Raw genomic sequence first — 11,794 nt, 5'->3', positions numbered from 1 at the left:
ATAAGTAATGATTCTCCCCCTCTGACGTAAAAAAACAGTAATACACATTCATTCAATAATGAATTCCCATCTCTCTCCTCTCACTCTGTTATAAATGTTTCTCTCATCATCGCCAATCCTGTATTACATGTACCCGTTATATGTCCCCGTCATCTCTCGATATATGATCTCCAATATGAAACCCCCTGCTATACACCAAATGGACGTGTAAGGTCGAATACGAAAATGGGTCGGCTGTCTCCAGCATGCGGTCCAAAGAAAGAGAAACGCTATCAAGCTAGATGGACGTGTGGCAGCGAGAGACTTTTTAAGAGGTGTCGGGATATGAGAGTAACGGCAATAAAACCTTAACTAAAAAAAAATGTCGACCTGGATTTTTGTTTATTTCATTTTTTCGTTTGTAATCGCTACGTTATAAATGTAATCTTTCGATCTTCTCTTAGGTGTATCTTGTCGAACTCGGGAATGTTTCTGTCAAACTCGGAAGTTTGCACGAAGTTTCGGGCGGAAACATGTAATTAATCCACGAGAATATAATGCTTTCGTTCCAAGATCCAAGACTGCCTGGATGAGAACTGTAGTCAGAAGAATCCAAATAATACGAATAACAAATCGTCACCTCAAAAATTCAGAAACACAAACTCAAACAGATTTGTACTTGTAGTTTTGTGCCGAGCAGACATTGGCCGGCGATGACAAACTAATTGCAATCACTTTGTAAACTTATTTAGGCAGTCTGGTAACTCTTGTTTCCCTTTATCCTCTAATCCTCATGTTTCATGAACGATGTTTCTTACAAAGTATCACTATTTTCTAGGTCTATTACTTCTGACAGTAGCTTTTGGCCTTGGAGTAGAATTCTTTTTAGATTCTTAAATCAAATGGCTTCATGATTTGTCTGGAGCAGATTTCATGAAAAAAAAATCAAGGCTGACTTGAATCACTAGTCTTGTTGGGATGACTTATAGTTGGGCTTGGTCCTAAGATATATACACTCCCATTTCTTATTCTTTATCATTGATTCCCTGAGACGACCCTACGGCGGAATATCATATCTATTTTTGTTTGTAACCGAAATGCTTTCTCTAAGTATCATTTCCAGCAGCGTTGTGTCACACGTTGTAGTCTTAGGCAAGTAATTGCTAACATTCATTTCATTTTATTTCTTCCGATTAGTGTTTTTATGACGTTTCTGAATTTTGGAGATGAGGATTGGTTATTCTTATTACTTGGATTCAACGGACTACTGTTCTCATTTTGAGCGTGATTTTCACAAGGTTTAGGTCGATGTAACCTCCGACCTTCTTCAGATGTATGCTGTCGAACTCGGAAATGTTTCTGTCGAACTCGGGAATTTGGACGGAATTTCGAACGGAGCCCTTTATTTACTTAACGGGGGTAGCGTGCTTTTGTTCCGTCAGGCATAACTGGATAGAGGTTCTAAGTAATTCGAAATTGTATTTTTCGGTCGCCCACTCTGAAGATTGAACCTCCAATCTTCTGGAGAATATCACTTTTACAATTGATTTTTCCAAGTACTCACACCACTGCGCCACGGATCCAGGCGCAAGGACTCGTGGCGCAGTGGTTAGAGTACTTGGAAAAAATCAATTGTAAAAAGTTATGTTGTCCTGAAGGTTGAAGGTTCAATCCTTAGTGAGGGCGACCGAAAAATACAATTGCGAATCATTTAGGACCTCTGTTAAGTCATGGCTGACGGAACAAAAGCACGCTAGCCCCGTTAAGTAAATAAAGGGTTCCGCTCGAAATTTCGTCGAAAACCCCGAGTTCGACAGAAACATTCCCGAGTTGGACAAGATATACCTGAAGAAGGTAGGAGGTTTCATCGATCGAAACGTTGTGAAAATCACAATCCAGATGATAACAGCAGTTCAATGAATTCAAATAATACGAACACTGTTCTTATCTTGGGTGCTATTTTCACAGCTTTTCGGTCGATGTAACGTTCGATCTTCTTCAGGTGCATCTAGTCGAACTTGGGAATTTGCACGAAGTTTTTGACAAAAACTTTTATTTAATCGAAAGGATTATCACGCTTTCATTCTAGGATCTACGGCTGCCAAGCTGAAAAGAGTAATCTGAAGAATCCAAATACAACGGAATCACGGGATACCGCATTAAAAATTAATAACAAAATACAGTACAGTATATAATACAAATGCATATAATCAAATAACATTATGAATAACACCGTAAGACGGGGCGAATATCGTAACACGGGGCAGGAAAAACATCATATTCCATATCGTAATCTGAAAAAAAAAAACGTATCTTAGGGTTGTTACATGATAAGGGATGTCCCCTTTTCATGTAAGTATAAAAATAGAGAGATTTAATTAAAATGAAAATGAAATAGCATAGACGAAATTCGAACCTCGTAATTTAGGTTTAGAAATAGATTACGAGAGAGAATTAGCAATGGAATGTAAAACAAACCATTGTTTAACTTAGAGATAAAATAGTTTCAAGAAAAGAATGTGCGTTGTCAATCCTGTTATGAAAAATTCAATTTAGGAATGCAACTACAAGATAATTTAATAAACATGTTTTAACATATTGGAAAAATAGGTTACTGGGAATATAGGTTAAAATTCCTTTTGTAAACAAAGGAAAAAGTTTTGGACACGCATGTCCAGAACACGTGAAAGAAGACACATGTTTTAACATGTGTATGACGTCATGGAAAATGGGAAGTTCTAGATATAGTTAGAAACTAAGGAGAAACGGGGGGAGAAACAGAGAGGAAGTTTGAGGACGAGACGATAGTCTGCAGTTGGGATTCGAACGTCTAGAAGCGAGACGGTCACTTTTGAAACTTAGAATGTGAAGCTTTGAATTCTTGACTCAGAAAACCACGGCCCGTCGTGAGAAGAAATAAACCTATCATGTGTTTTTATAAACGTCGTCTTTGTGTTGTAATTCTACAAAAGGTAAAGTGACAATTGTTATTATATGTCTTGTATATCATGTGGTTTAAAATGTCTTTACATACACATCTTACATACACAATATGAACACTAAGACTGTCTGAACACTATCTCCTCACTCAAAGAGCTTCTATTACACATCTAAGAATGAACATTATATATATATATATATATATATATATATATATATATATATATATATATATATGAATCGTCATAACACGAACAATCTCTCTTACAACAACATTCCTCTCTCTAAGTCTTTCAACATCATACTTAATAAGACTCTAAGACTCTCACTATTAAAAAGACTTAATAACGAACAATAATAATAACAAAAAACAACAATAATAATAACAGACAACAATAATAATAACAAACAACAATAATAATAATAAACAACAATAATAATAACAAAAAACAACAATAATAATAACAAACAACAATAATAATAACAAACAACAATAATAATAATAAACAACAATAATAATAACAAACAACAATAATAATAACAAACAACAATAATAATAATAAACAACAATAATAATAACAAAAAACAACAATAATAATAATAACAAACAACAATAATAATAACAAACAACAATAATAATAATAACAAACAACAATGATAATAACAAACAACAATAATAAAAATAAACAACAATAATAATAACAAACAACAATGATAATAACAAACAACAATAATAAAAATAAACAACAATAATAATAACAAACAACAATAATAATAACAAACAACGATAATAATAACAAACAACAATAATAATAACAAACAACAATAATAATAACAACGAACAATAATAATAACAAACAACAATAATAATAACAACGAACAATGATAATAACAAACAACAATAATAATAATAATAATAATAATAATAATAATAATGAAACGTAACAAGGGTCACCGTATCCCGGGTCCTCCTGTATTCCAAATAATCAATCCCCATCTCAAAAATTTAGAAACGTAAACTTTAAGATTTGGATTTTAGTTGTTATCTGCACCGAGCAGACACTAGCTGGCGATAACACCACGGATTCAAATTTCAGATTCAGACCTTTAAACATTTAATGTTTATAATAAAGGATGAAATGAGAAAATTGTCGCCCTAAAAAACAACGATGCAGCTTTATTTAAACATTTTATTGAAAAAAAATCAATTCAGGTAACTTAATTATGTAGGATAGCTGCTATTTATTCAATGTAACCACCTTCACCCTCAATCATCGCCTCGATACTACTCCGGAACTGGGAGCATGGCTTTTCCATAAGCGCTGTTGAGTGCTCGGCGAATACTTGGCGGATAGCGGTGATTAGGCTAGCTTTAGTGTTGTGGGAGGTCATGTTGGTGGTGTTCTTACCGTATGACCAAACGAAGAAGTCTCACGGGTTCAGGTCGAGGGAGGAGGGGCCAGTGAGAGAAGGTACAAAGTCGTAGCACTCTTTCTAAAGCCACGCTTGGATCTCTTTGGACTTGTTGGCCGGCGCCGAGTCCTGCTGTCAAACCTAGGGTCTGCCAGGGGTCACCTGATTGCAGCAGATGATCACCACACTCTTCAGCACATCCATATACACTTTGGCTTTGATTTTCAAGCCATCTTCGAAGATGTGAGGTGACATAATGTGGCCTTCACTTGAAACCACACCAAATAAAATAACGTGGCCGGAAACTTCGTTTTTATCACCCTGTTCAAATCCCTGTTATTCGAGGCAAGTCACTGATGCATTTTGAGGGTGCTGGCAATGGTCCTGTTGTCATAACTTTGATCGGTATAGAGTATGAGTTGTACAGCGGCACATCTCCGATTTCGCTAGTTGAACATTGTGTCACTTTCTAGAGAGGATAGAAGCTTTGTACACCACTGGCCAACTAGTAGATGGTCAGCTACAAAAAAAAGAAAGAAATCAGGTTTTCATAAAACGGAAATGGAATCATATCGTATTTTCTAGGGCGACATCTTTATCGTTTCGGCCCTGTATTAACTATGTGCCACTGGCTGGCATTCAGGGGGAAAACAATAATTGTTCGATTGTACGGTATATAAAATATGAACAAACGTTCTATTCCGTTCTTGGTCGTTGTCCGTATCATTATTGATTGGATCCTCAACACATTTCAGTTGTTTTCAAAGCGAACAATATATTTATCGAGTCTTCCTTTCCGGTTGTTAAAAAGAAAACCTATGCGAATAAATATTTAATTCAAAGATGGAGGACAGCATGGCGCCTAAAATTATCGTCTGCTTTTGTTAGTCACAGACAACTTGGATGAGCGCGAATAGCAAAGTAAACAATTCTTTTTGATCTTCTGGCGGTCATAATTTACGATTTATAGTTTATTGTTGTAAAATAATTAATTGAAGTGCTTAACTCCGAAAGAGGCAACGATGAAAGTTAAATTACTCTACAGTGCAAATATTCGTCGCATGAAAGGCAATATCTTGTAGATTATTAGTATAAAATAATTAATTGAAGCTGTTAACTCCTGAAATATGTTGTCAATGTTATCGATTAATTCTGATCGTTTTCGATTCCGAGAAAAATATAATTACTTTATCGGCGAAATGTTCGTAGAATGAAAGATGGTGATATTGAATGATGAAAAAGAATTTTAAAATCTATTTTTTTGATTTTTGTGGATTTCCTTTATTAATTGCGAAAATGCGAGGTGTATTTTGCCTAAACGAAGACTTAGAATTAAACAAGTGAAGCATACGTGGTCCCCCGTGAGTGCACAGTGAACGAGGCTAAAAAATTACTAAGTTCAGCATTTTCTAGTAATAAGTAATATTTTGTAAGACCTATAATCACAGGTTTCCATACCAGTTGATTGCAAGATAATTCTGAAGTGTATAAATATATGTATATATATATATATATATATATATATATATATATATATATATATATATATATACTTATTGAAGTAACCTCGTATATATATGTATATATATATATATATATTGTAATTACTAACTAGCTCTACCTACGTATTGAGCACTTTTGAAGTAAATACTTATAGTTTACGCATAAATCTATACTTTCGTACATTAAATTTATGTGAGTAAATGAAGTAGTTATATATATATATATATATATATATATATATATATATATATTTAAAAGAGTGTAGCCATCAACAATTGTGGGTTTTTTAAAAGGTTTTTATCATATTTTTATTTTAAAATATTTTTATAAAGCATTTCGAGCTTAGGTTTGCTCTCTTCAGATGTTTTCATAAAAAGTTTTTCTTTAAAATGGGAGTTTGAAATGTTATTTTTACATCTGCTGATACTAAATGTGTTTTTCAGAGTGATGTGGTCTCAGACATCCTGTCTCCAACAGTAAGTGTTCAAAGTGTCCGGTCAAAGTTAGATTCAAAGAGGGCGCTTTTGGTCCATTTGGTAAAGGTTTTTATGTTTTTTAAATTTTTTTTTAAAACTTTCTTTCCCCATGTATAGCACACACTCACACACAATCACACACGCATACATGTACATATACACATGCACACGCACGCAGGCACATACACATATACACACCCACATACATAAAAATATATGTAGGAGCACATATATATATATATATATATATATATATATATATATATATATATATACATACCTACCTACACACTCACACACGTACTCACACACATCCACCACTAACACGTCAAGCACATATTGGTTAATTTTTTTTCCCAACCAAAACACGCATGCATACATGCACTTAATCATTCAAACATAAGTACACGCACACACACACACACACACACAAGTAAGATGGAGAATAGGTAGGAGAAGATACATATACACACTTTTAAATATACATTTTTTCTCTTGTTGGAACTACACAACCATCATTTAAATATATATATATATATATATATATATATATATACTTATTAAAGTAACCTCGTATATATATATATATATATATATATATATATATATATATATATATACGAGGTGACTTTAATAAATTTCAAGACTATATATATATATATATATATATATATCTATATATATATATAGAGAGAGAGAGAGACAAACAGACAGACAGAGACAGAGAGATTCACATGAAGGAAAGTCTATCGTCTTATTCTAATGATGCATTCATAATGTGTGTGTGTGAGAGAGAGATAGATAGATAGATAGATAGATAGATAGATAGATAGAGAGAGAGAGAGAGAGAGAGAGAGAGAGAGAGAGAGAGAGAGAGAGTTAGAACGACAATTTGACATTAAGAAAATCGGACGTTACATCAGTCGAAACGTTGTGAAAAGATAAGAAATGAGGTTCCAACAATCGAAACAACACAACCTTTGTATATCGCCCAATTTTATGTAGCATTAATATATAATCAATTGAACGTTCGCTCGACCTGGTTTGTAATGCGTACTATAGGAAAGTGATTTTTATCATCAGTAGCACTAATTACTCTTCCTGAGTTTCTTAAGATATTTATGGCCTTTTAGAGTTCATTAAGAGGTCAACTTTTCACACAAAAGTCACGATCACAATATTTCAATCACCTGTTCTATAACCAGGAAATTCATTATTTATTAAAGAGTATCTGCTGTTTTAACCAATGCGGATACTAATAATGGTAATAAGAATAATATAAAATAATAAGAAGGTACCTCGACTAATATATTATACTATACACTAGTTATTCTACATTGCACTCTAGAGAACTTACTGTTTCTTTTAAAAAATTATTTTCTATAAACTTTTTTAAAGTTAACGAAAAAAAACATTAAGAATTTTACGTGCGGGGGTTTAACATACAGGCGACGTCATGCAAAAAAACAAAAAAACAAAAAAAAAAACACGTAAATTTTCAAGTCTTATAAAATTCTTTGCAATTAATGAAAATAATTAAGAGATTTACGTGCGGAGTTTGAAACTACAGATCACGTCATGCAAAAAAGAAACAAAAAAAACATCAACTCACCCACAGTATTTTTCATGGCCCGTTGTTCTATCATTGTTGCTCAGCGACGACATGGAAAAATGGATTTACCGATGATAGATAAATTAAGATAACGTTTTCGATTATCGATTATCGGTAATAATCGGGGAGTATATGAGAAAAAACTTAACTAAGATCACTCCCAGACTTATACACAAAAGTTCTGCAAATTTTGAAAGAAAATCTGTTCAGCCGTTTCGGAGTGTATAAGAAACGAACTCACACACTCAAAGTTAAACGATTTTCGACGATTTGACCTTTGAGAACTCTATCAAACTACCCCGACAATTTTGGGTCTAAACACTTGAAATTTAGATATAGGTTTCTTTGGGCGTGGATCTAACTTAACTTGATTTGAGATGAAAACAATAAGGATTAAGGGATCATAATAGGGGTCAAATTTGACCGCTTTTTGTTTTTGGAAAATCTGTTTAGCCGTTTCGGAGTCTATAAGAAACAAACTCACACGCACTCAAAGTTGTATTAATATAATTGTTGAGATACACGCACATGCACGCACACACACACACACGCACACACACACACATATATATATATATAGAATTGATGCTATAATAATGCATACGCATAAATTAAAATATCCTGTTTAAGCGTATGATACAACAGGGAAATGCCGAGCGTCCAGCTAGTATATATATATATATATATATATATATATATATATATATATATATATATATATATACTGTATTAAAAAACCAAGACTTCAAAAAAGGAATTGGTAGCAACAAAAAGTGTATTTCATTGTAAGTTACAATTGTTTCAATACCGGTCGGATAATTTCAAGCATTATGTCGTTTGAAAATCTTCATTTCACCAGCCTTTCATCAGACTTCTTGAATAAAAAAAAACACTTAACTATAGAACATTATTTGAAGAAAATTCCCTTTATATATATATATATATATATATATATATATATATATATATAATATAAAGCTGAATGTGTGTGTGTGTGTGTGTGTGTGTGTGTGTCTGGTCACGAATAGGCTCCTATATGGTTGACTATTTAAAAAAAAACTGATTACATATAATGATAGAAGATGTATCGAGACACAGCAATGGGTATGTTTGATCTGGCAGAACGATGGTTCATTACAATTGTGTGGTGTGCGTTCGCGCCTGGTCCACAAAGTATGGAAATAAAAAAAAATTAAAAAAAAAAAAACGTTTACAAGTGTTTTTGATATAGATGTACATAAGAATACTTTGTTTTAACTTAAATAGTGATGGTATAATAAAATTGTGGGGTCTGCGTTCGAGCCGCTATATTTCCAAACACAATTTTTTTAATCTCTACGATATTTTAACTTTTAGACGTAATCCACCACACTAGTTTACTCTAATTTATTTTTTTCTCTCATAAAATGTATATATATGTATATATGACATCTAATTTACATAAGGAAAACACGTTGCTCTCCCCCATCATTATATATAGCCCCAATCCTCCGACTCTCTCGTCAATGACCATCCCTCTTGAAGAAGCCCGCATAAATCGGTCGAAACGTTGAGTATCCAGGTCCTTCCACCTCCATTTTATTTCATATCGTCGGATTTAATCCAGCTCAACAATCATATATATATATATATATATATATATATATATATATATATATATATATATATGTAAAGTAAAATTCTTTTTAAACTATGTTAATGAAAACTAAAAAAAAAAAAAATACACTTTTGATAAGAGTTTTACTTAATGATTATCCCGCCATCTAAAAAAAATATAATTACCTGAGGCGTAAGTGCCATTAGACCTCTATTTCATTGACACATACCGCACAGAAATTAGTCGCGTTCAAATACGACGAAACAAATCAAATGTCTTAATCATAATCTCGTTTATTGGTTGAATCCGTTTTCTTAACGACTATAAATTATAAATGCAATCTTTGGCCATTAAAAGCTGAAAATCTTTTTATAGATTCTTGCTAAACATTTACTTAATTTTGTTTTTACATAGCTGGTGTGTCATCGCCCCAAAAATGTACTCTTAAAATCCGTGCTTAGTCACATATATTTGTATTAAAAAGACGAGTGGACAGCTACTTTGCCTCCTGGCTAAGATAAAAGTGTAATAACTTTGGGGTTGTTAAGTAGGTTTAACTGTGGGGTGTGAATGCCGTATTGTGGTGAAGCGTGCTGACTAACATTAACCTCAGCGTTTCGTAGACAAATACAAAGACTTTCAACCTCCCCCAATTTCTTGGGGGTTCATACCATAGCTTTTTGTAACTAATTTCGATTTGTATCCTTTAATGCATTCATTACTGCAATCTATTTTAATTCGACGCACAATGAACTGAATATATCTTTTGACAAGCTCTAGGGACTGACCTTTACTCCTGATCTGAAACGGAACACGTACATCAAGTCTGTTGCCAAGGTCGCTGGAAAAATGGTAAGATCCTTCTACCGCTCCAGTAGATATATCACTGCTGATGCAATTCTCTATCTATATAAAAGCCAATTACGTCCAAGGATGGAGTACTGCTGCCACATCTGGGCATGAACTGCTAAAAACAGCCTATCCTGCTTCGACAGAGTACAAAATAGACTTCGTGGCTAAGGGGGGATGCCCTTTTCTCTTCCCTGCAACATCTCTCCCACAGAAGAGACGTTGCGAGCCTGTCTTTGTTTTATCGTTATTTCCATAGAAAGTGCTCGTCTGAACTTCAATCTCTGGTCCTCCCTCGTTAATCTTTCACGAAAAACACCCATCTAGCTGAAACCACTATCAATAATTTTCCCCACTCTTTATTTGTGCCTAAATCAAAACGTACATTCCATGAACAAAACTTCTCTCTCAGAAGTGCACGCCTGTGGAACTCTCTTCTGATTGCCTGTTTCCCACCTGACTACGACTTGGATGTCTTCAAGTCCAACATAAACAAATTCCTGATAAACCGCACACTTCAATAAGACACTTTATCAAATCCCCATTACTAACGATTACTACGATATCATCCCATTGATTACTGTACACGCAATAACACTTATCCCTGCGTGGTTTACAGGCCTTGATAAGTGGTGTCTACCATGTATATATATATATATATATATATATATATATATATATATATATATATAAATATAAGATAAAGTGTTATATTTCTTCTCCACAATATTACCGGAAATTTGTTATTATCTCGCTTTAAACTTCAATTCTACATTTTTTTGAAAGCTGTGGAAATTCTATATGTAATATATTGATGTTGGCATTCTGTAGATTTATCTAAGCTAGCACAGGCGCCATATATATATACTCGCAGTATTACGCGACCTTGGTCAGGAGTTGATTTAATGCCATTTTATGCCTATGAAGTGCAAGATAAAATAAATGTGTAAAAATATAAATTTTCGAAAAAATTTCAATCGAAATTTATGAGAAGATTAAATGAGAAAAGAGAATTTTAAATAAGTTTTCGTAAATGCATGAGTAATGTATATTAAATGTGGTTTTATTGTTAATATGGGGAGTGCTTTGTTTTGATTAGTTAGTCAAAGACAAACCCAATTTTGATAAGTTAATAACTTCTTAGTTGTATAAATAAATGTTATTTAAAGTGTTAATTAAAGTCAAGTTAATGAAAAAAATGGAAGAACCATTTTTTTTAAATAAAGGAATAACATTACGTCGTCAAAAAAAAAAAAAAAGAAAGAAAGAGACAATACGCTGTAATGGTTGTGTGTGCGTGCGTGTGTGCGAGTATATATATATATATATATATATATATATATATATATATATACACTCAAAAACAGCTGGACCAATTTTTATGATATTTCACACAAAGGTACTTGGTGTGCCCGGCAGTGTGTT

General features: G+C 33.1%; 1 protein-coding gene across 1 annotated transcript in view; it reads left to right on the top strand.

Annotated features, from left to right (window-relative positions):
* The first annotated feature begins 225 nt into the window (after positions 1-225).
* The window catches only part of LOC145267148 (uncharacterized), a 44,995-nt gene continuing 33,426 nt past the window's right edge, over positions 226-11,794 (top strand). Inside the window, exon 1 of the mRNA XM_080123194.1 lies at positions 226-330. Coding sequence (XP_079979320.1) covers positions 226-330 — 105 coding nt within the window. The remainder of the gene's footprint in view (positions 331-11,794) is intronic.

This window comes from Euprymna scolopes, chromosome 42 (genome assembly GCF_053919585.1).
Source record: "Euprymna scolopes isolate OS-2025 chromosome 42, ASM5391958v1, whole genome shotgun sequence".
In the NCBI taxonomy this organism is placed as follows: domain Eukaryota; kingdom Metazoa; phylum Mollusca; class Cephalopoda; order Sepiida; family Sepiolidae; genus Euprymna; species Euprymna scolopes.
This window is presented reverse-complemented; position numbering and strand designations above follow the sequence as displayed.